This window comes from Pristis pectinata, chromosome 14 (assembly GCF_009764475.1).
Source record: "Pristis pectinata isolate sPriPec2 chromosome 14, sPriPec2.1.pri, whole genome shotgun sequence".
Classification (NCBI taxonomy): domain Eukaryota; kingdom Metazoa; phylum Chordata; class Chondrichthyes; order Rhinopristiformes; family Pristidae; genus Pristis; species Pristis pectinata.
This window is the reverse complement of record NC_067418.1, coordinates 1,476,603-1,497,251: the sequence shown is the minus strand read 5'-3', so window position 1 is coordinate 1,497,251 and position 20,649 is coordinate 1,476,603. Positions and strand designations below refer to the sequence as shown.

The following is a 20,649-nucleotide window of genomic DNA, read 5'->3' as shown; positions in this document are numbered from 1 at the left end:
ACCGCACTTCCACCCAGTAGTGAGAAGTTGGTGGATCCAGTTTCACTCCAGAACACAAGACATTGACCAGACTGAGACTCCAAGACAGTACTGAGGGAGCCCTGCATGGTCAGATCCCAGACTGAATCAGGTTTATTATCACTGGCGTATGTCATGAAATTTGTTATTTTGCGGCAGCAGGACAGTGCAAGACATCAAATTACTGTAAGTTACAAAAATAAATAAATAGTGCAAAAGAGGAATAACGAGGTAGTGTTCATGTGTTCATGAACCATTCAGAAATCTGATGGTGGAGGGGAAGAAGCTGTTCCTGAATCGTTGAGTGTGGGTCTTCAGGCTCCTGTACCTCCTCCTCGATGGTAGTAACGAGAAGAGGGCATGTCCCAGGTGGTGATGCTGCCTTCCTGAGGCACCGTCTCTTGAAGATGTCCTCGATGGTGGGGAGGGTTGTGCCCGTGATGGAGCTGGCTGAGCCTACAACCCTCTGCAGCCTCTTGTGATCCTGTGCATTGGAGCCTCGTACCAGGCGGTGATGCAACCAGTCAGAATGCTCTCCACTGTACATCTGTAGAAATTTGCAAGGGTCTTTGGTGACATACCAAATCTCCTCAAACTGCTAACAAAGTTCCCCGGACTCCAGGCAACAATCAGTCTCAGCCATTTGTTCAACACGCTTCCTCATTGATGTATGTTTCCCTGCACGAGCACCTTGCCGACCTCCCGTGCTCTCCACTCTCATCGTAGACGGTCATCAGCCACTTTGATTCATTCCCCACGATACCAAAAAACAACTGAGAGCACTGGGTACAGCAAAGGCTGTGGGGCTGGACAGCGTCCCAGCTGTAGCACTGAACAGCTGCTCTCCAGAGCTAGCTGCACATCTAGCTACGCCGTTCCAGTACAGTTACAACACTGGCATCTGCCTGAAACTGTGGGGGCTGCCCAGGTATGTCCGGTTCACATAGAACAGGACAAATCCACCCTGGCTGACGCCACCCAGTCAGCCTAATCTCCATCACCAGCAAAGTGACAGAAGCACTCATGGGCTGCTTATCTGATGCTATGTGCCTGTGATGCTGCTGCAAGTAAGTTTTTCATTGCACCTGTGCACTCATGGACTTGTGTGTATGACAATAAACTTGATTTTGACCTTGACAGTGCTATCAAATAGCACTTATTCACCAATACCTGCTCTTGGACCACAGACCAATGAGCTGAATTTCAGAGGTGAGGTGATACGAGGCTAACATTTGACTGAGTGAGGCATCAAGGAGACCCCGGTAAAGCTGAATCCTGTGGACATCAAAGGGAAGACATTCCTGTGGTTGGAGCCATACTCTGCGCAAAGGAATGTGGGTGCTGGAGGTCCATCCTCCCAGTCCCAGGAGTTTCTCGGGGCAGTGTCCTGGGCTCCGATATCTTCAGCTGCTTCATCAATGACGTTCCTTCCTTCATAAGGTCAGCAGTGGGGGATGTTTTGCTGATGACTGCACAACGTTCAATTCCATTCACAGCTCCTCAGCACATGAAGCAGCCCATGTCTGCACCAGTGAGACCCAGACAACATTCAGTACTATCTGGTGCAGCACTGGGGGCTTACTGAACCCCTTCAGAGTGCATTACTGTCCACATATGGGGCAGGATTGGATTGAGTATGGTGGGATTCCTTCGGTGAAGGTTGGAGTGAGCTGGGTGGGGTTTGATGTAGCTTTTAGGACCCAGATTACTTCATTCCGAGTGCAAGTTCTTGTGGAATATTGCAGGTTTTGAATACGTTCCTTGGATTATTGGACCACTAGTGTATCTACTTGCTCAGCTCATCAACCCTCACTCTCACCCCATTCCCCTCTGTTGCCTGAAAGGCATTGAAGAAAGGGAAGAGCTGAAGCTGTACTACCTGCCCTGTGGCACCACACACATTCCCGATTCCCCTTGCAAACGCTCGCTGTGATCTGACCCTTGGCTCAAGCTCAGTCATCAACCACCCAACTGGAACTTGGTCAAGTGACTGCCATAACAGGCAAGGTCATTCCCAGAGCTGGGATCATTGGGTAATTCCCCTGATGGGAAAGCCCACTGGTCTTGTTGCTGTAAGTGACTGAGATTGATATAATGCTTCTATTTATTTGTAATAGTCCTCCCATTCACTATGTTTTCTCTGGGATACTCCCCTGGTTTAATTGAGAGAAGCTGTTGTAGTTTTGGGTTCCTCTGGACTGCGTATTGAATTAAAGCAGAGGAATGCTGGAAATACTCAGCAGGTCAGGTAGCGGCTGTGGAGGGAGAAAGCAAGTGAATGGTTCACGTCGATGACCTTCCATCAGAGCAGCGTGCACCAGGTTGTTGATGTGAGCCCAGACACGTGCGCAGCTCCACTCCTGCTCCCTGACAGAAAGTGTCTCCACTGTCAAGTAACGTTCGGAAGCCTGAGCAACACGTCCGTCCACTTGCTGCCTCACAAACGGCAGTAACAGCAAGTCAACAAACAGTGTAATTCCCTGAGTGTGTAATGGGCAGAGGGCCATGCTTACTGCTCCAAACACCACACCAACCTGCACCCAGATTCTCCCAACACAGGGGCTGCACTCTGTGCCTAATGGGAGTCAGGTAACTGCCTGTAAGACGGTTGTTTAAAAGGCAGTGGGGTAAGTGTTGGTGAGAGTGATTAATTGGAACGTTCCTGCAAAAAGCCAACATGGCTCGATGGGCTGAATGGCTTCTTCTGGGCTGTAGGGTTCTGGGATACCATGAAACAGGTATATGCAGCATAGAGGCAGAATATGTTACTGATGTGCGCAGATATATGCGTATTGTCAAAGCAGATGCACCAGCACACATTTCTGCTGATAGATGCAGAAGCACATTGTGTCTGAGCACGTGGTCCACTGAGCCCAAGCTGGCCTACAACACCATGGGGAGAACTTTCAGCCAACGTTCTCAGTGTTCCTCCCCACCCACAGCCTACCATGTGGCAGTGACGTTTCTCTGGAGGTTTGGTTGGGAACAGGATCCCATTCTCTCTCATTGAGCCATAGGTCATACAGCATGGAAACAGGCCCTCCAGCCCAACTGGTCCATGCTGACCAGGACTCCCAGTTAGTCCCACATTTGGCCCATATCTCTCTATAAACCTTTCCCATCCATGGACCTGTCCAAGTACCTTTTAAATGTTGTTAATGTACCTGCCTCACCCACTTCCTCTGGCAGCTCGCTCCACGTACGGACCACCCTCTGGGTGAAAAGTTTTCTCCTCAAGTTCCTATTAAATTTCTCCCCTCTCACCTTAACCTCTGCCCTCTAGTTCTTGATTCCCTAACCCTGGGGAAAAAAACTGTGACCATTCACCCTGTCTATACCCCTCATGGTTTTATATGCCTCTCTAAAGTCTGATCTTACCCCTCATTTTCCTACTCTCCTAAAATCCCAACCTGCTCACCCTCTCTCCATAACTCAGTCCCTCGAGTACCAGCAACATCTCTCCTCTGCACTCTTTCCAGTTTAATGGCATCTTTCCTATAGGAGGGTGACCAAAACTGAAAACGGTATTCCAAATGCGGCCTCACCAACGTCCTCCACGAATTCATGGATTGTTTCCTCTGGAGCATCAGAGGCTGAGGGGAGACCTGATAGAGGTTTATGAGAGGCATAGATAGGGTAGACAGTCAGTCTTTTCCCCAGGGTAGAAATGCCCAATACTAGAGGGCATGGATTTAAGGTGAGAGGGGAAAGTTTAAAGGAGATGCGCGGGGCCGGGTTTTTACACAGAGAGCAGTGGGTGCCTGGAACGGGCTGCCGGGGGAGGTGGTGGAGGCAGATATGACAGACACATTTAAGAATCTGATAGATAGACATGTGAATGTGTGGGGAGTGGAGGGATGTGGATCGTGTGCAGGCAGAAGGGATTTAGTTTAATTCGGCATCACGGCCGGCACAGACATGGTGGGCCGAAGGGCCTGTTCCTGGGCTGCACTGCTCTGTGTTCTATGTATTGAATCACTAACGCCTGCGTTGTTGGTCTCTGCAGATGCCACAGCCCCGTTCAGAGAAGGTCCAGCAGGAACTCCAGGGTCTCCTTGTCTTCAGCAAGTTCACTCACCTCTGTTGGTAAAGTACTGAGCAGTCGGACACCGGCCACTGGCCTCACACCGTCCCCATTGCCAGCACTCTCTCCTTACTGACGTCTCCGTTCACGTGCTGGTACCGAGAGGGACCTTGTTCTCTCTCCCTGTGCCGTCTGTCTCTCTCTACCTCTCCACCTCCACCTGCCCCATTCTGGGTCTGCCAGCTTCCCATCACCGGCAGCACGAGGCTGAGTGCAGCTGAGGTGACTGGGGTGGAGGAGAGGGAGGTTCAGGCTGAGATGAGTGAGGTTGAAGTGAGTGAATGAGGTTTTGAAGCCTAGATGAGTGAGGCTGAGGTGAATGAGGTTTTAAGGCTATGAGTGAGTTTGAGGTGTGAGTGAGGTTGAGGTGAGTGAGGAGGTGAGTGAGGTTGAGGCTGAGGTTCTCCTGGGGTGAGGTGAGTGAAGTTGGAGCTTCTCCTGGGTTGAGGTGAGTGAGGCTGAGGTGAGCGAGGCTGAGGTTCTCTTGGGTTGAGGGTGCCGTCTGCTGCCCCCAGACGGAGACGGCCATGTGTACGACCTGGTGAAGGACGAGCTGCCGGATGTGGAGATCTCGGATGAAGATAAGAAGAAAAACGCTGAGCTGCTGGAGGAGGCGAGGAAGGTCAGCGAGAGGTTCCTCAGCCGCCGGTGTCGCCGCTCCAGGACCAGCCTTTCCGATTCACCGCCAGGTAACCGGGCAGCGGAGCGTGGACATCTCCCCCTGCAGCTCAGCACTGCCTTCAGCTCCCGTCACAGCACAGACTCACATTCAGCCCATCAGGTCTGTGCCAGCTCTTAGTACAGCAATCCCATCAGTCCCTGCTCTTCCCCCATGGCCCTGGTTATTCAGTGTCTCCCCAGTTCCCTCCTGAAGGTTCTGGTTGACCCTCCAACTCCAACAGCCCGTTACCACACCCTGTGTAAAAAGGTGTTCTTTGTACCTTCTGTCCCGGATTTTAAACCTTTGCTCCTTTGACCTTGGGCCATCTGCTCAGAGAACAACATCTACTGTCTGTGTCCCAGCCAGTCACGACATGACAGCCCAGCACTGCCCTTGGTCACAGTACCAGTGGATTCAGAGTGAAGATCTGCCTGCATTGTGAGGTACAACACTCCCACCACTGATAACGGCCATTTTACAGCAGCTCGTTGGAGGTTGTGAATGCGGGATGATGTGGGAGCAGCGCACTGTGGCCCTCCCTCAGTACTGCCCCTCCCACAGTGTGACCCTCCCTCAGTACCGCCCCCCCCACAGTGTGACGCCCCCCCCACCCCCCACAGTGTGGTATTATTCCACCAGCATCATTAACTAGGGAGGATGAGGGCATTCAGCCCCTCGAGTCTTTTCTGCTGTTTCCTCGGATTGTAGCAGATGTGTGTGCTGTCTCCAGACTGAGGGAGCTTCCGCAGAAGTGACAGAGGATGGAACCAGAGTTATCACACAGTGGGAGGGGCAGTGTCCTGCAATGCCAGCACCTTGCGGGAGCTCTCTCGTTACCGGGGTTGGTACGAGGGAGGGGCTGGTGCCGGGCCAGGGTTTGAGTTCCTTCCTCCTGACGTGTTGTGCCTTACTGTTGCAGCCCTCACACCGTCGCGGACGCCAGCCACTTCTCCCAGCCCGTCCCGCAGTAACTCTGTGACCATGCAGCACCTCGGTAGGTAGGCACTGTGGGGGAAGGGGCCTGGTGTAACCCAGGGTCCTCGGGTTGGACGGGTGGGTTTGGGGGTGTCTTGAGGGGGTGTTTGGAGGGGATGTATTTGGGAGGTGGGTTTAGTGGTGTGTTTAGGGGGATGGGCGGGTTTAGGAGTGGGTTTGGGGTGGGGTTAGGGGTTGGGAGAGATTTGGTGGTTGGGGGTGTGGTTATTGGGTGTTTGGGGCAAGGTTGGGGGTTGTGTTTGGGGTTGGAGGTGGGGCTGGAGGTTTGGGGTGGAGTTCAGGTGGGATTAGGGGAGTTTGGGGTGGGGTTGGGGTTAGATTGGGGGTTTGGGGTGGGTTTGGGGTTAGTGGTGCAGTTGGGGTGAGATTGGGGGAGTGTGGTGGGGTTTGGGGTGGGATTGGGGTGGATTTGGGGGTGGGATTTGGGGAGTTTGGGATGTGGTTGGGGTGGGATTGGGGTTTAGTGTGGGGTTGGGGGTGTTGTTGGTGGGGGTTTTGGGTGTGGGGTTGAGGTGGGTTTGAGGTGGATAGGAGTGGGTTTTGGGTCTGGTTGGGGATGGGGTTGGGAGGGTTTGGGTGTGCGTTTGGGGGTGGGATTTAGTGTTTGGGATCGGGTTGGAGGAGCGATTGGGTGTGGGGGTTGGGGTGGGGATTGGGGTGGGTTTGAGGTGGATAGGAGTGGCTTTTGGGTCAGGGTGGGGTTGGGAGGGTTTGGGAGTGGGTTGGGGGGATTATTGGGGTGGGTTGAGGGGTGGGTTTGGCAAGGTGGGGGTGGGTGGTGGGTTTGGGGCGATTTTTTAGGCTGATTCACTCTGCTCCATCTGAGGTGGATGGGACGAGACTTCCTTCATGTGGCCCATAGAGGAATGTTCAAACGCAAGGGGGCTTCAGAGGTTAGATGTTGGGATGTCTCCTCCGGTGGGAGAGCCACGGACAAGGGGACACAGATACAAGATCAGGAGCTGGTCTTTAAACCTGGGGGGTGTAGAAATTTCTTCTGTTGGTGAGGGTGGGGGTGAATCTCTGGAATTCTCTGCCCCCGAGGGTGGAGGAGGCCAGAGCATTGGATAAATTTCGGGTGGAGGGAGGTAAGTATTTGACAGAACGAGGAGTTCAGGGTGATGGGGAACTGGCACAGAGGGGGAGTTGAGGCAGCGTAAATCAGCCATGGTCATGTTGAATGGTGGGATGGACTTGAGGGGCCGAGTGGCCTCCTCCTGCTCCCATTTCCTTGTGTTCACTGCTAATCTAAACCTTGTGATAACATCATCCATTGACCCAGCGGCACCCACTGAAGGAACACCCTGAGTTAAGGTGCAGATTATCCCACCACAGCCCAGAGCAATGAAGCTCATTAACATTAACCCTTGCTGACCTGCGACTGTTTTGCACACACCACCCCCCTGGGGAGGACTGTCTGGTGGTGTGTGCTTTACGACTGTACTGGGCACTGGGTGTACCCACTGAAGTTTCCCCAGTTCGCTGGGCTATTCCAAAATGGAAATTCAATTGTGCCCAAACTTATGTAGTTCTCTCCTCTGTGAACACTGGTGACCCCTCAGCTGCTTGCCCTGTTTCCTGAGTGAGATGCTCCTCCTATAGCTCAGTGGCCAGCACTCTCACCTCTGAGTTCAAAGGTTGTGGGTTCAAATCCCACCCCAGCGCCTTGAACAGAGGAGCGGAGGCTGACCCTGCAGTGTTGGGGCAGAGATGCACTGTTGGATGAGGCAGTTCTGCTTCCTGCGGCAGAGATAAAACATCCCCTGATACATTTTCCAGACAAGCAAGGAATTCTCCCCAGAGTCCTGATCCGTTTTTTTCCCCTCAATTAACTCCAGCAGGTGACTTGGACAATTTCATATTGTTCTTTGTGGGAGCTTGCTGTGCAGTACTTGTCTGCCATATTTCCGACATCACACTTCAGAAAGTACCTAAGTGGGTGTAAAGCATTTTGGGATGTCCTAAGGCACTAGAAAAATGCAAGTCTTTTGTTTGTTCTTCACTACCTCCCGAAAGGGGATGTGAGGGGACAGACTGCCAATGTAAACACTTTCCTGGTTGTACCAGCAGAGCCAGACGTGCCAGCAGTCAGGACGATGGCCGTGCCTTCACTTCAGGCTGGGGAGGACGCCCCTCCATCGCCAATCAGGGACAAGGAAATGAAGGTAAAAGGTCCCCCGAGCCCCCTGAGGTGTGGCACTGGGCTCTCCCTGGCAATGACTAACATCTCATAGCCTACCCATGCTGCCCTCTGACAAGGTCCTGCTCGTTCTGAAGGATAGGTCACAAGGGATCCAGGGAGACCTCTCTAACTGGATTCATTATTGGCTCGATGGGAGGAAGCAGAGAGTGATGGCGGAAGGTTGTTTCTCGGACCGGAGGCCCACGACTAGTGGCGGGCAAACGGGACTAGCTTTGGTGGGCACCTCGGTTGGCATGAACGAGTTAGGCCGAAGGGCCTGTTTCTGTGCTGTATGACTCTACGATTCTTGGATGGAATACAGATCTAGTGTTAGGTTTCCCTGTTGATCTGTGGAAGGCGGCAGAAGGGTCGGTTAACTTCCATCAGGTAGGGCAGGGCACACTGTGATTCCCACTGTCTTAGAACAACTGGGAATATTCCATGTGGTAAAGCCCTGTGGAAGCAGGATCCCATGGTGAGAACAACAAGGTAACTGATGGGACTGGGTTAGATAGGACAGTACATTCCTGCCTTGTTCTCTCAGGTCAGTGGTGTAGCACACTTGCCTCAGAATTAGAAGGTTGGAGGTTGAACTCCAGTCCAAAGACCTGAACATAAAAATCTAGGCTGACACTCCAGTGCAGGCCCAAGTGAATGTGATGGTTTGGATGGAAAAAATGTTGACCATCTTGTCTGTGTGAAGGGAGGTAAAAGCCACAGACGCATCGTTGTGAACATTTGGATAAGTAGTGGTTAACTTATTGGATTGGAATGCAGAGCCCTGGCCTATTGAACAAATGACACACCACGTCCTGATGTCAGTCAACCATCTTGTACATTATTGTACATCAAGGGCACCTTCAGGGGCTTTACAAATGTGGTGAAGTTACTGGACCAGCATCCAGAACTCTGGGCTATTGATCCAGAGGCAGGAGTTTGAATGTCATTACAGCAACTGGGAAAATTAAATTCAAGTAATTGCATAAAAAGGCAGGCTCAATTAAAGGAATTATTGATAGTTGGAGAACCCTATCTGGTTCTGTCATACTCTTCCTTACAGTGTATCCAGTTAGTTATCAAATTGCTGATCGTGGGAGCTTGCTGTGTAAAATTTGCTGCCGTATTCCCTGTAGGAGTGACTACAGGGAATGTACTTAATTGGATGTGTGGCAGTTTGGGATGTAGGGATGATGAAAAGAAGTGGGTCTTCATTTAGAGCTCCACTTATTGTCCACCGTCACATTCCTGCTTGCTCTCCCCTGTGACAGATTGTATGGGAAATCAATAACCGTGCACATTGAGCCAACCACTCCGTCCTCCAGTGAGCAATTTAACTCCTCTAGTTATTATCTATCTATTAATTACGTTTAATTAGTCTTGAGCCGTTACTAACTCTGATGTTTCTATCCTTTGGTGACAGAAGGGTTGAAAGCAAATGGAAATTTCACTGACACCAAACCTTCCCATTCCCCACAGCGCTCCCCTTCATCACCCCTCCTTGCAAACAACAAGCTCACAGAGAGAGGGGTGCACCAGTCGGGGAAGCCGTTGGATGTGATGGCAGTGGCGTGGATCAGGATGGGGAATGGCTGTCGGTGCACGTGTTGTGGGGCGGCTTTGCCCTCTCTCAGTGGGGAAAGAGTCTGTGGAAGAATTGACAGGAAAGGTTTAGCGGGATAAGGGCCAAATGCAGGCAGGTGGCACTAGCTTGGATGGGCATCTTGGTGGGCATGGACATGTTGGACTGAAGTTCATAGTCAAGTTTATTGTCATGTTCACAAGTCCATGTGTGCACAGATACAATGAAAAACTTACTTGCAGCAGCATCACAGGCACAGAGCATCAGAGACACAACATTCACAAGAAAAACATAAATTAAACATAAATTATACACAACTATACAAGAAAGAACACAATTAGAACAAGTTAGTCCATTTAGTGCAAAGTGATCACAGTGGTCCCAGTGTTGCTGCACTGAGGCAGTGATTAGGGTTGTGCAGATTGGTTCAAGAACCGAATGGTTGAAGGGAAGTAGCTGTTCCTGAACCTGGTGGTGTGGGGACTTCAGGCTTCTGTACCTCCTGCTCGATGGGAGCTGTGAGAAGACGGCATGGCCCGGATGGTGGGGATCTTGGATGATGGGTGTCACCTTCTTGAGGCAGCGCCTCCTGTAGATACTCCCGATGGTGGGCAGGGATGTGCTCGTGATGTATTGGGCTGAGTTCACTGCTCTCTGCAGCTTCTTACGTTCCTGTGCACTCGAATTGCCGTCCCAGACCACAATGTAACCTGTCAGGTTACTTTGAAGGTCCTGTTTCCGTGCTGTATTACTCTCTGAAACTCGATGACTTGAAGTCGCTTTGTTTTTTAACCCACTGCTGCTTGTACACCCAGTCTCACCGCAGGAAGCAATTGCTGAGAAGGAGGCAGGTGTCAATCTCCAGCAATCATCAGTGCGGCAAAGCTCCCTTATCTTAACTCTGCTGTTGCTCTTAAGATCGCACCTGTGGCAGAACTAATGTCTCCTCACACTGCACTGCTGACCCACACCGCACAGTTCACCGCGTTGGCTGACTGCACTTCACTTCCACTGATGTTGCATGCATTAATGGTTCAATGGACAATAAAATGCTTTCACTAACAGCGAGGATCGAGCGTCTGGTGTATTTACTTTCCCCATCAGCACTCGGACACACTGCATGGTCTTCACGGTCGGTGTGGTTGTATTCTCTCCTCAGTAAATATGCTGTCGGAGCTTAATGAAGACACAAGAGACGGCTGATGCTAAAATCTGGAGCAACAGACAATCTGCTGGAAGAACAAGGCAGCTCTTCCTTGACCCACTGAGCTCTTCCAGCAGCTTATTTCTGTCAGGGGCTACGTTGCAGTTGGAAGAGCTGCACTGGAAAGATGTGGTGACCACATTTTGCCCATAACTGCACCTGGTGTGTACAGTGTGTGGCAGAGCAGGCAGGAGCCTGGCCAGCTCACTGATGTTCCTTTAAGCAGGGAACACTGCCATTGATCTGGGCCTGTGTGTAACTCCAGTCCAGCATCGGTCTCCTTGAGCACCGGTGTCAGGTAGCAAAGTAGTCAGTGCCCAGGGGACAGTGGGCTGGATGCTGGTAGCAGGTATGAGCTGGTTAATGAACAGATCTCTGGAGGTTAGCATGAGGTGTCGGGGGAACAGAACTGGTGATGCACAGACGGAGTGGAACATATCCAGGGCTGCAGATGGTACAAAGGTGGGCAGGAGAGTGAGCCGTGAGAAGCACACAGAAGGGTTATAGACAGCCGAAACAAGTGGGCAGGAAGGTGGCAGATGGAGTTTAATGTGGGGAATGGCATTAGCAGACGGCTGGAGGAGCCTAGAATGGAGGAGGGGACCTGGTGTGTGAGACTGGCCAACCTGTATGTTGTTCAGGGGCAGGCGATGTAACGCAAGAGGACCAAGGCACTGTGTGCCTCAGGATGGGCCTTCACATGCATGTCAGGGTCACGGGAGAGAGGGCCGGGAGTTGGGGAGGGGGCCACCATTCATTATATGCGGGGCATCGGAGGGTCAGGGAGGGTCAGCAGCAGAAGTGGGAGGGGATCGGGTGGGGTAGTCAGGTGAGGAACAGGTTGAACGGGCAGTGTTGGTTGGTACTGGTTGTCAGGGGCTAGGAGATCCAGGCAGGGTTCCTGTGCCCAGCTGCACTGCCTCGACATCCTCGGGAAGGTCTCCGTCAGGTACTGACAAGGCAACCCTTCCAAGAGATGTGGAGGTCTGCTTCTGCATCCATGGTGTGTGCCGTCTCTGGGCTACAAACCGTGAACCCAGATCACACACACAGAGCACACGTGGCATGCCCACTTTTGGACACCGTTGTGTGTGTGGCTGCTCCCGTGGCAGCCCATCAGATGCATAAAGCTCACAGAAAGACAACCACAGAGTCCTCGGAACTTGGTGTAGAACAACCCAGGGAAGAAGTAGCAGTGAGGAAGAATTTAATCCTAATCTCCTCTGTCAAGGCGGTGGAAAGTTCACATGGATTGCATCAGTAAAATTTAAGTTAATAATTACCACAATGTGATGTTTTTGGTTGGCAAGTTAGAATAACCCTATTAGGCAACTCATTCACCCTTGGTGTAAATTGTGAATAATATTAATTAGATTTTGAGCTTGGACTCAAAATTAACGGTAACATGAACGCAGACAACTTCTGAAGTGTACATGATCAGATTTCTGGTTCAAGCATCAGTGATCTTGCCTTGTGGTTACGTGAAATGTCATTCACTTCTAGCTTTTGGAAGTCCCTGGGACAAGAGAACAAGAGACTCAAGTAAAATCTGAGGTTGGTGCTGTTGATATTGGATCATTTCTTTGTGCCTTCACAAGCAATGCCAAACCCTGACTGCTTTTTTTTCCCCACAACCATTGCATTAGAAACACACCAGGAAGTTATCTCCAGCCAGGAAGATTATCGAAACCAGAAAGTCTCCAGGACCGATGGGTTCGCAGAGCACACCTTCTGGCAAGGTGGTGGATGCATCAGTCCAACGGAGAGACACTGCCTCCCTGGAACTCAGTGCATGTAGCGAGTCCAAGCCTCTGGACAAGAGCCACCATATCACACATATCAAAGGGGCTGAAGGTGCTTTGGCTGGTCCTACCAAGCTGAGAGCTCCAGAATGCAAGGCATTTCCAGTAAGACCCTCCCAGGCCTTGGTTTCTGATTTAGGAGCTGTAAAAACAGGCAACGAACAAGCCGCCCCTCGCTTCAGAACACCCTGCAGAGCTGAAATCAAATCGTTGAGCTCACAACCTCTTCTGCGAGCCATTTCCTGGGAATGTTTGGAGCTGGATGGGGAGCTGAGTGCACCACCAAGCCCCCCTGTCCAGGCAGCCGAGAGCTTTGGCTTCAATGTACTTGACACCAGTCAATTTAAAGCCTCCAATTGCAAGGAACTGCCCGTCCAACCAAAGCTGCAGAAGCTCACCAAACTCCGAGAGGTAACTTCTCCCCTTATCGAGGGTCTCTGCCCACAGGAAGGAGGTGCATGTTGTGGTCTGAGCATTTCCCTGGAAGGGCCATTGAAGAGGGAATGACGCAAGCAAGTCTCAGGCTGCAAGGCTGCCCTGATGCACAGGGTCGTCATTCCAGGGTTATCAAGATCAGCTGAGAATGAAATGGGGGAATCACTGAATTCTTGGTTTGCTTCTTTCTCTGCTGTCGTCTACATTACAAACACTGACATTTCAACATTCACTGAGAAGCACCCCTTATATTCTTAAAATTGTACATCTGTCATCACTTATGTCTAGAAGTCACTCTTCTTGCTGTCTTGTTCTTGCCTCACAATGGCCCCACACTTCCTTTACTGTTATAAATTCCAGGGCCCACATCTACAATGGGAATTTCCTATGTAAACAAGTCACACTGCAATTCCAGCCATCCTCCAGTGATGGTGCTGCTTCCCTCAGCTCCCCCAGAGAAAGGTTTGCATTCCCACCACTTCTCTACTTGGCAACTTCCCGGCAGCTTTCACATTTAATTACAAATAATAATATCAAATCATGCTGTGTGAAAATGGGAAAATACTGTATGGCTTTCAAATGGGACTGAAGTCTATCTGAGTGCTCACAGTCTTGCCTCTCTCGATCCAACCAGTTTCTAGACATTGCACCACCAGGGTATTTTCGGGTTGGTGCAGTTGTTATTTCTCCTAACGGGTATTGACAACCAGGGGTCCCATCTCAAAATATGGGGCTGGCTGTTCAGGACAGCTGAAAGTTCTTCACCAAGGGGGTGGTGACTCTCTGGAATTCTCTGCCCAGAGGGCTGTAGAAACTCTGTTGCTGAGCGTATTCAAGGCAGATATTGGTAGATCTATAGGTGCTAGTGGAATGGAGGAATACGGGGAGAAGGTGCTGAGGTAAAGGATCAGCCATGACATGAGGGGCATAGATAGAGTGAGTGGTCTCTTTTCCATGGGTGGGGAATCGAAAATCAGAGGACATTGTTTTAAAGTTAGAGGTGGAAGGTTTTAATAAGAACCTGAGAGGCAACGTTTTTACACGGGGGTAGGAGATATATGGAACCAGCGGCCAGAGGGAGCGGGTGAGGCAGGTACATTGAAGAAGTACGTGGACAGGTACGTGGATAACAAGAGTTTAGAGGGACATGGGCCACGTGCTGGGAAATGGGATTAGGATGAATGTACATCTTGGTCGGCATCGACATGTATGGGCTGAAGGGCCTTTTTTCCATGATGTACCACTCTGTGAGTTTGTTAAGTTTAAAGGAGATGTTCAGGGCAAATGTTTTACACAGACAGCGGTGGGTGCCTGAAATTCACTGCCAGGGGTGGGGGTGGAAGCAGATACGATAGGGGCATTTAAGGAGGCTGTTAGATAGACCATGAATGCGCAGGGAGTGGAGGGATGTGGATCATGTACAGGCAGAAGAGATTTAGCTTAATTTGGCATTGTGGTCAGCACAGATATTGTGGGCCGAAGGGCCTGTTCCTGCACTGGACTGTTCTGTGTTCTGTATTATTCAATGACAAACCAGGTACAAGGGCCAAATGCCCCTCCTGCTGCTACTTCTTGCGTTCAATGGGTAAAGATATTCTTTTCTGCTAAAAGGCTTCTGGATATAGTGTTTCTTAACTCACCAAGATTGCTCTAATTGTAAATGTGGTTGTAAAAGTTGATTTTATAACAATTTAAAAGAGAGAGGTCTTTGAAGGTGAGACTGACAGAGTTCCTAAGGACAAGCAGGGCTGTTGCTCAGTCATGGGTGCACACATGAAAGGCAGCCAGAACTGCCATCGCCTTAACTTCCTATGATTCTGTAACTCAGAAACATGCTCTGCTTGCATTAAGTCATTTTGAACTTGCCAAACCACATCACCATCACTTTCTGTTCCTCTGTCCCTCACGCTTTGATGCTTCGGTGTCTTCGTGTGTCCATGGAGTTTCTCTGGAATTCCCCACTGGTTTTAAGTGTGTAGCCCTGAGTTCTGGTCTAACCCACAAGTGAGCACATCTTCCCTGGACTTACCCTATCAAACTCTTTCCTAATCATAAGATAGAAGTGGTCAGTGAAAAGATGCTGAAACAACTGCAGGCGACTAAGACTTTTTGGCCTCAGTTAATGGTCAAGCTTTGTGGAGAATCCCCCTGCTTCCGTTGGTAAATGGAGTCCAGCTCTTCATCACTGTGTGGTAGATGAGAGGGTCTTGGTCACATCGACAATGAGGAGTTCCCTGACAACCATTCACTGGGGTTAACCTGAGTGCCCCACATCCATTTTCATTCCTCTCCACAGAAGTAGTTGGGGTAGGGCCGTGATGAAAAGAGTCTGCATCTCATTGCTTCATGTTGTAGGTCACTGGGTTGGGACAGGCATCATACCCCACACCCAACACTGACACTTGCTCCTCATCAACCTCTTCCCAACCCGCACCCTCCCTCAGTCCCCTCACCCTCCCTCGGTCCCCGCACCCTCCCTCGGTCCCCTCACCCTCCCTCGGTCCCTGCACCCTCCCTCAGTCCCCTCACCCCACAAATGAAGCATCAGTCCACAACCCTGCCACTCCCAGCTGACCTCTCTGTCCATGACCTCCTACGCTCTTCCAACTAATCTCAGTGCTTGAGGAACAGCACCTCATCTTCTGACTGAGCACGTTACAACCTCCCACACTCAAGGCTGAGTTCAACAAATTTTAGATCATGATCTGCTTCTCCTGTTTACGTCTTCCCTGGATCCACCTTCTGCTTTTTGTCCCCTTGCTGTGCCCATTCTGAACTCCCTCCCGCCTTGTCTGATTCTCTCTCTAAATTTTCAGTCTTAATTTTTCTCTCCCTCTCTCACACTCACTCTCCATCTCACCTCTCTCTTTCACCCTTTCTCCCCCCTCTTCTCTCCTCTGTTTCGCCCTCTGTCTCCTCCCAATTCTTCTCTCATTCCCTCTCTCCCTCCTTCCTCCCCATTTCTCCATGCTCTCACATCTCACACTCTATCTCACAGATGCTGTTCCTCATTTATTCACCTAATTCTCCATTTTTGTATCAGCAGCATCTCCCTCCCTCTCTCTCTCTTTTGCTCTCTTTCACATTTTCACACTCTGTCCCTCTCTCCCTCCCTCCCTCGCTCTCTCTTGCTCCCTCTCTCTCTCTCCTGACATATAGAATCACAGAACCACACTGAACCTTCAAAGAGGAACTGGATATGGACCAGAGGAAATGATTTGCAGAGCTACGGGTAAGTGCAGGGGGCTGGGACTGACAGAGTTGCTCTATGTGGATGACATGGGTGGAATGGCGGACTTTGTGCCATAACTATTCCATTATTCTAGAAGGAGGCTGTTTGGCCCTTTGCTGTGCTAGCTCTTTGAAAGAGCAGTCATGCTTAGCCCTTTTGGTCTGTCACCTTGGCAGTTCCCCCTCATCTACCATAGCTTACAGAGAGAGAGAGAGAGAGAGAGAGCTGTCACCCCCTCTGGAGCTGGTTCTCCACGTAACTCAACGTTGTACATGGAAGTCTTTCCATAGAGAGTCTGCACCTGGAAATTGCACACTTTTGGTGCAAGGCATGCACTGTGTACAGTGCCAACAGCCAATCAGATCCCACATGAAAAACGAGGAGCTGGGCAAAAATATGCTGTAAAGCAGGAGTTGAGCAGTGGGAGCGTCTAGGTAGATGCTGCCTCGATCGCTGGGGAGCACGTCAGACCTCCTCTCAAAGCTGTCACAGAGCAGCTGTGTAATACAGTGGAAGTGCAGGAAACCCCCGAGAGGAACCGAGAAAATAGAACATAAAACGTAGAACTTAAAACATAAAATGTAGATCAATAAATATAGAACATTGAACATAACATGTGGAACATAAAACATGGAACATAAAATGCAAGACATAGAACATAAAACGTAAAATGTAGAACTTGGAACAGTACAACACAGGAACAGGCCCTTTAGCCCACTATGTTGTGCTGACCATGATGCCAAATAATTTCTAAACCTATCTGCCTGCACATGGTCCATATCCCTCTGTTCCCTGAATGTTCATGTGTCTGTCTGACAGCCTTTTAAACACCACTGTTGTGCCTTCTCCCACCACCAGCTCTGGGGCATATTCCAGGCACCCACCACATTCTGTGTCAAAAAAACTTGCCTTTAAACTTTCCCCCTCTCACCCTAAAGTTATGCCCTCTAATATTAGACATTTCCACCCTGGGAAAAAGACCGTCTACTCTATCTGTGTCTCTCATAATTTTATAAACTTCTATCAGGTCTCCCCTCAGCCTCTGCCGCTCCAGAGAAAACAACCAAGTTTGTCCAACCTCTCCTTATAGCACATGCCCTCTAATCCAGGCAGCATCTTGGTGAACCTCTTCTGCACCCTCTCCAAAGCCTCCACATCCATCCTGTAATGGGGCGACCAGAACTGCACACAATAAGAGGCACGTGATCTGCGTGTGGGCCCCCTGCACCTGTGGCCGGCTCCCATCGGACCATGACCCTGCACCGTGAGGTGTGGGATGAGCAGGGAGTGCAGCATTTAGCTTGGGGTGCAGGTCTGTTAGAACTCTTGATCTCCCAATGTACGTTGTCATGGCCCTCGCACTGTATTCGTCTGCCTCCACTGCACTCTCTCTGTAACTGTAACACTATGTTCTGCATTCTGTTTTCCTTTTCACCACCTCGACGTACTCATATTCGGAATGATCTGTCTGGAGACACACAAAGTTTTTCACTGTATCTCGGTACATGTGTAAGAGATATAAGATAGCTTTACTAGTCACATGTACATCGAAACACACAGTGAAATGCACCTTTTGCGTAGAGTGTTCTGGGGGCAGCCCGCAAGTGTCTCCACGCTTCCGGCACCAACATAGCATGCCCACAACTTCCTAACCCATATGTCTCTGGAATGTGGGAGGAAACCGAAGCACCCGGAGGAAACCCACACCCACACAGGGAGAACATACAAACTCCTGACAGACAGTGGCAGGAATTGAACCCGGGTCGCTGGCGCTGTAATAGCGTCACGCTAATAATAAACCAGTACCAAAACCAATATCAAATCCTGAGCATTGACAACTGAGGTTGGCACATGCAGGAATATGGGCCAAATGTGGGCAAATGGGACTAGCTTGGATGGGTGTCTTGGTCAGCATGGACCAGTTGGGCCAAAGGGCCTGTTTCCGTGCTGTGTTGCTCTACTCTTGAGCAAAAATAGATATCAGAAGGGAGAGACAATCCCAAGGTGATGTAACACAGGTAATAATGCTTTAATACACAGGTTGTACACAAGATCCAATTTTAGACTCTGATCACTCACTGAGTTCCCCTCAAGTTATGTGCTGGACTGAAGTTGCTCTCTCTCCTCTGGTCTCCTGTCACTCTCCCCCTCTCATTGTTCTCTTCTCCCTCCAAATTTCCCCTTTCTCACTCATTTACCCCTCTCCTCCTCCCTGCTACCTCCCAGTTGCTCTCAGATCTTCCAGGTAACAATGACCCCTGTGTGTCAGGCTGGGACGTTTAACCTCGTTAGAGTGCATGTGATTTAGATTGTGGCTTGCTGAGAGCGAGGTTTGCTCAGCTGGGCTCTCGGTGTGTGGAGCAGGTCCCCAGGGGACTTTCCTCAATGCCACACAATTATGGGAAGCCAAGAGTAGATGGAGTGAAGTTATGCAGTCTGCCTCGAGCTGATCCCACGCACCTGGTGGCAGGATTTTACACTGTGGATTCTGAAATGTTCATGATGCCATTGAATACCAAATTATCTTTGGCAAATTTTCTGCACCCTTTTGCTCCATAAGTTGCATTTGGGGTGCGTTCTAATTAGTATCAAAAATTGATGTGTAAAAAGCAGCCTGTGTTAAACCCCAAACATCAGTGTAATCAGATGTTGTCACTGTACAGATTCAAAGCAGGAATCTGGCTGAATCGGCCCAAGTACTACTTGGCTGAAGCTTAAACACCTCAAAGGCAGCTTATACCTAGGTGTGATATATACAGCTGTCTTTATGGTCATTCTAAGGATTTTTTCCAACAATATCTGTAGGGGAGTTATCAACCAATAGATCCAGCATTTTAGTCTAGTCCTGCAATAGCCATTTTGCTTGGCTGAGAATCTCTCTGCATCATTGAAATGAAGCCAAAATAATCCCGTGTCCCAGGAGCAGCCCCGCCCCCCGACTCTCCCGGGTGAGACAGGTAAAAGCATTGTTTCTGTTTAACCAGGAGAATAAACTGATGCGGAACCAAAACCTGGCAGGACAGAGATTACCTGACCTCAGTGAAATAAACGAACAGGATAGAGGTAAGAGGCTGAGTGTGTGTGTGTGTCCCTGTGTGTGAGTGTGTCTGTCCATGTGTGTGTGTGTCTGTCCATATATGTGTGTGTGTCTGTCTGTCTGTCCATGTGCGTGTGTGTCTGTCTGTCTGTCCATGTGTGTATTCAAGTACACGTGCATGTGTTTATGTGTGCACAGGGATGTGATGTGGGGTTACTGAATGAATGTATGTTAGGGCAGTTGCATCTGTTTGTGTGTGTGTGCAAGCATGTGTGTGTAAGCATGTGTGTGTGTGCGCGCAAGCATGTGTGAGTGTGTTGTCTCTGGTGTATGTGTGTGGGGGATGGTGTGTGTATGGGGGAAGGGAGGTGTGTGTGTGTTGTCTCTGATGCATAGGTGTGTGTTGTCTTGGATATATGTTGTCTCAATGTGTGTGTGTGTGGGGGGGGGGAGGTTGGGGGTGTGTGTGGTTGTGTGTTGTCACCGATGTGTGCAAGCACGTGTATGTGTGTGTATGCATTGTCTTTGATGTGTGTGTGTGTGTGTGTGTGTGTATGTGTGTTGTCTCCAGTGTCTGTGTCTTGTCTCAGATGTGTGTGTGTGTGTGTGTCATCGCTGATGTCTGTGTGTTGTCTCCAGTGTCTGTGTCTGTGTTGTCTCTGATGTGTGTGTGTGTGTGTGTGTGTGTGTGTGTGTGTGTGTGTGGGACATTGGGAACTGTATTTTGATGGGCTGTAGGTTTGAGTCGCTCCAGTGCTGTGTTTGAGCTCCCCCACTAATGGAAAACATTGCTCTGTGTGTGTGGGAGGCACCTCTCATCACGAGGGATGTGAGCTGCAGTGAATTAAATATTTTTAATATCTTTGCCCTGTGCAAATGTAATTACCGCTGTTGATGTGAGTGCTCTAGCCTGTACTGAAGCTGTGAGAAGCGGAGGATGAGCTCGGTCTAATGAGCCGAGCCTCCCTGCACTGTATAATGTATTGCTAAACCTGTGGCTGGAAGCAGTTTAACACCTCCGCAGTTTCAGAGACAGTGAGCATTCACTAGCTGCAATCGCGCTGGGTAAGTCCTGTACCCTTTCCAGTTCCCAGCCCAGCAGGTCTGCAGTTGACAGATGTTGTTCCTGCATTGTTTTTAAGGTCCGTCTCCCATCCCGTGCCCTGCAGCCGATGGCAGTAATGGCAGCTCCGACATCACACCAAGCATTCCGGACTCTCTGCTGCGGAAGTTGAAGGTGCAGAGGTCACTGCCCATAGGGTAAGAGGTTATATCTTCTGGGTAACAGCCACTTGTGTCTGTCACAGCTCTACCTCTCTGTCCCTGCCTCTGTCTGTCTCTCCCTCTAGTCCTCACTCTAGAAATAGAACATTCAACATGGAGAGGTACAGCACGGGAACAGGCCATTTGGCCCACCAT

At 50.1% G+C, this 20,649-nt stretch overlaps 1 protein-coding gene across 13 annotated transcripts in view; it reads left to right on the top strand.

The window, feature by feature from the left end:
* The window catches only part of mrvi1 (murine retrovirus integration site 1 homolog), a 239,359-nt gene that overhangs the window by 166,867 nt on the left and 51,843 nt on the right, over positions 1 to 20,649 (top strand). For 10 of the 13 annotated variants that reach the window (XM_052028841.1, XM_052028840.1, XM_052028834.1 and 7 more), the window contains 8 exons: positions 4,025 to 4,104; positions 4,618 to 4,791; positions 5,683 to 5,757; positions 7,827 to 7,924; positions 12,228 to 12,278; positions 12,371 to 12,937; positions 19,178 to 19,256; positions 20,373 to 20,490. In XM_052028841.1, coding sequence (XP_051884801.1) covers positions 4,025 to 4,104; positions 4,618 to 4,791; positions 5,683 to 5,757; positions 7,827 to 7,924; positions 12,228 to 12,278; positions 12,371 to 12,937; positions 19,178 to 19,256; positions 20,373 to 20,490 — 1,242 coding nt within the window. The remainder of the gene's footprint in view (positions 1 to 4,024; positions 4,105 to 4,617; positions 4,792 to 5,682; positions 5,758 to 7,826; positions 7,925 to 12,227; positions 12,279 to 12,370; positions 12,938 to 19,177; positions 19,257 to 20,372; positions 20,491 to 20,649) is intronic. The other 3 variants (XM_052028837.1, XM_052028843.1, XM_052028842.1) reach the window with 3 other exon arrangements.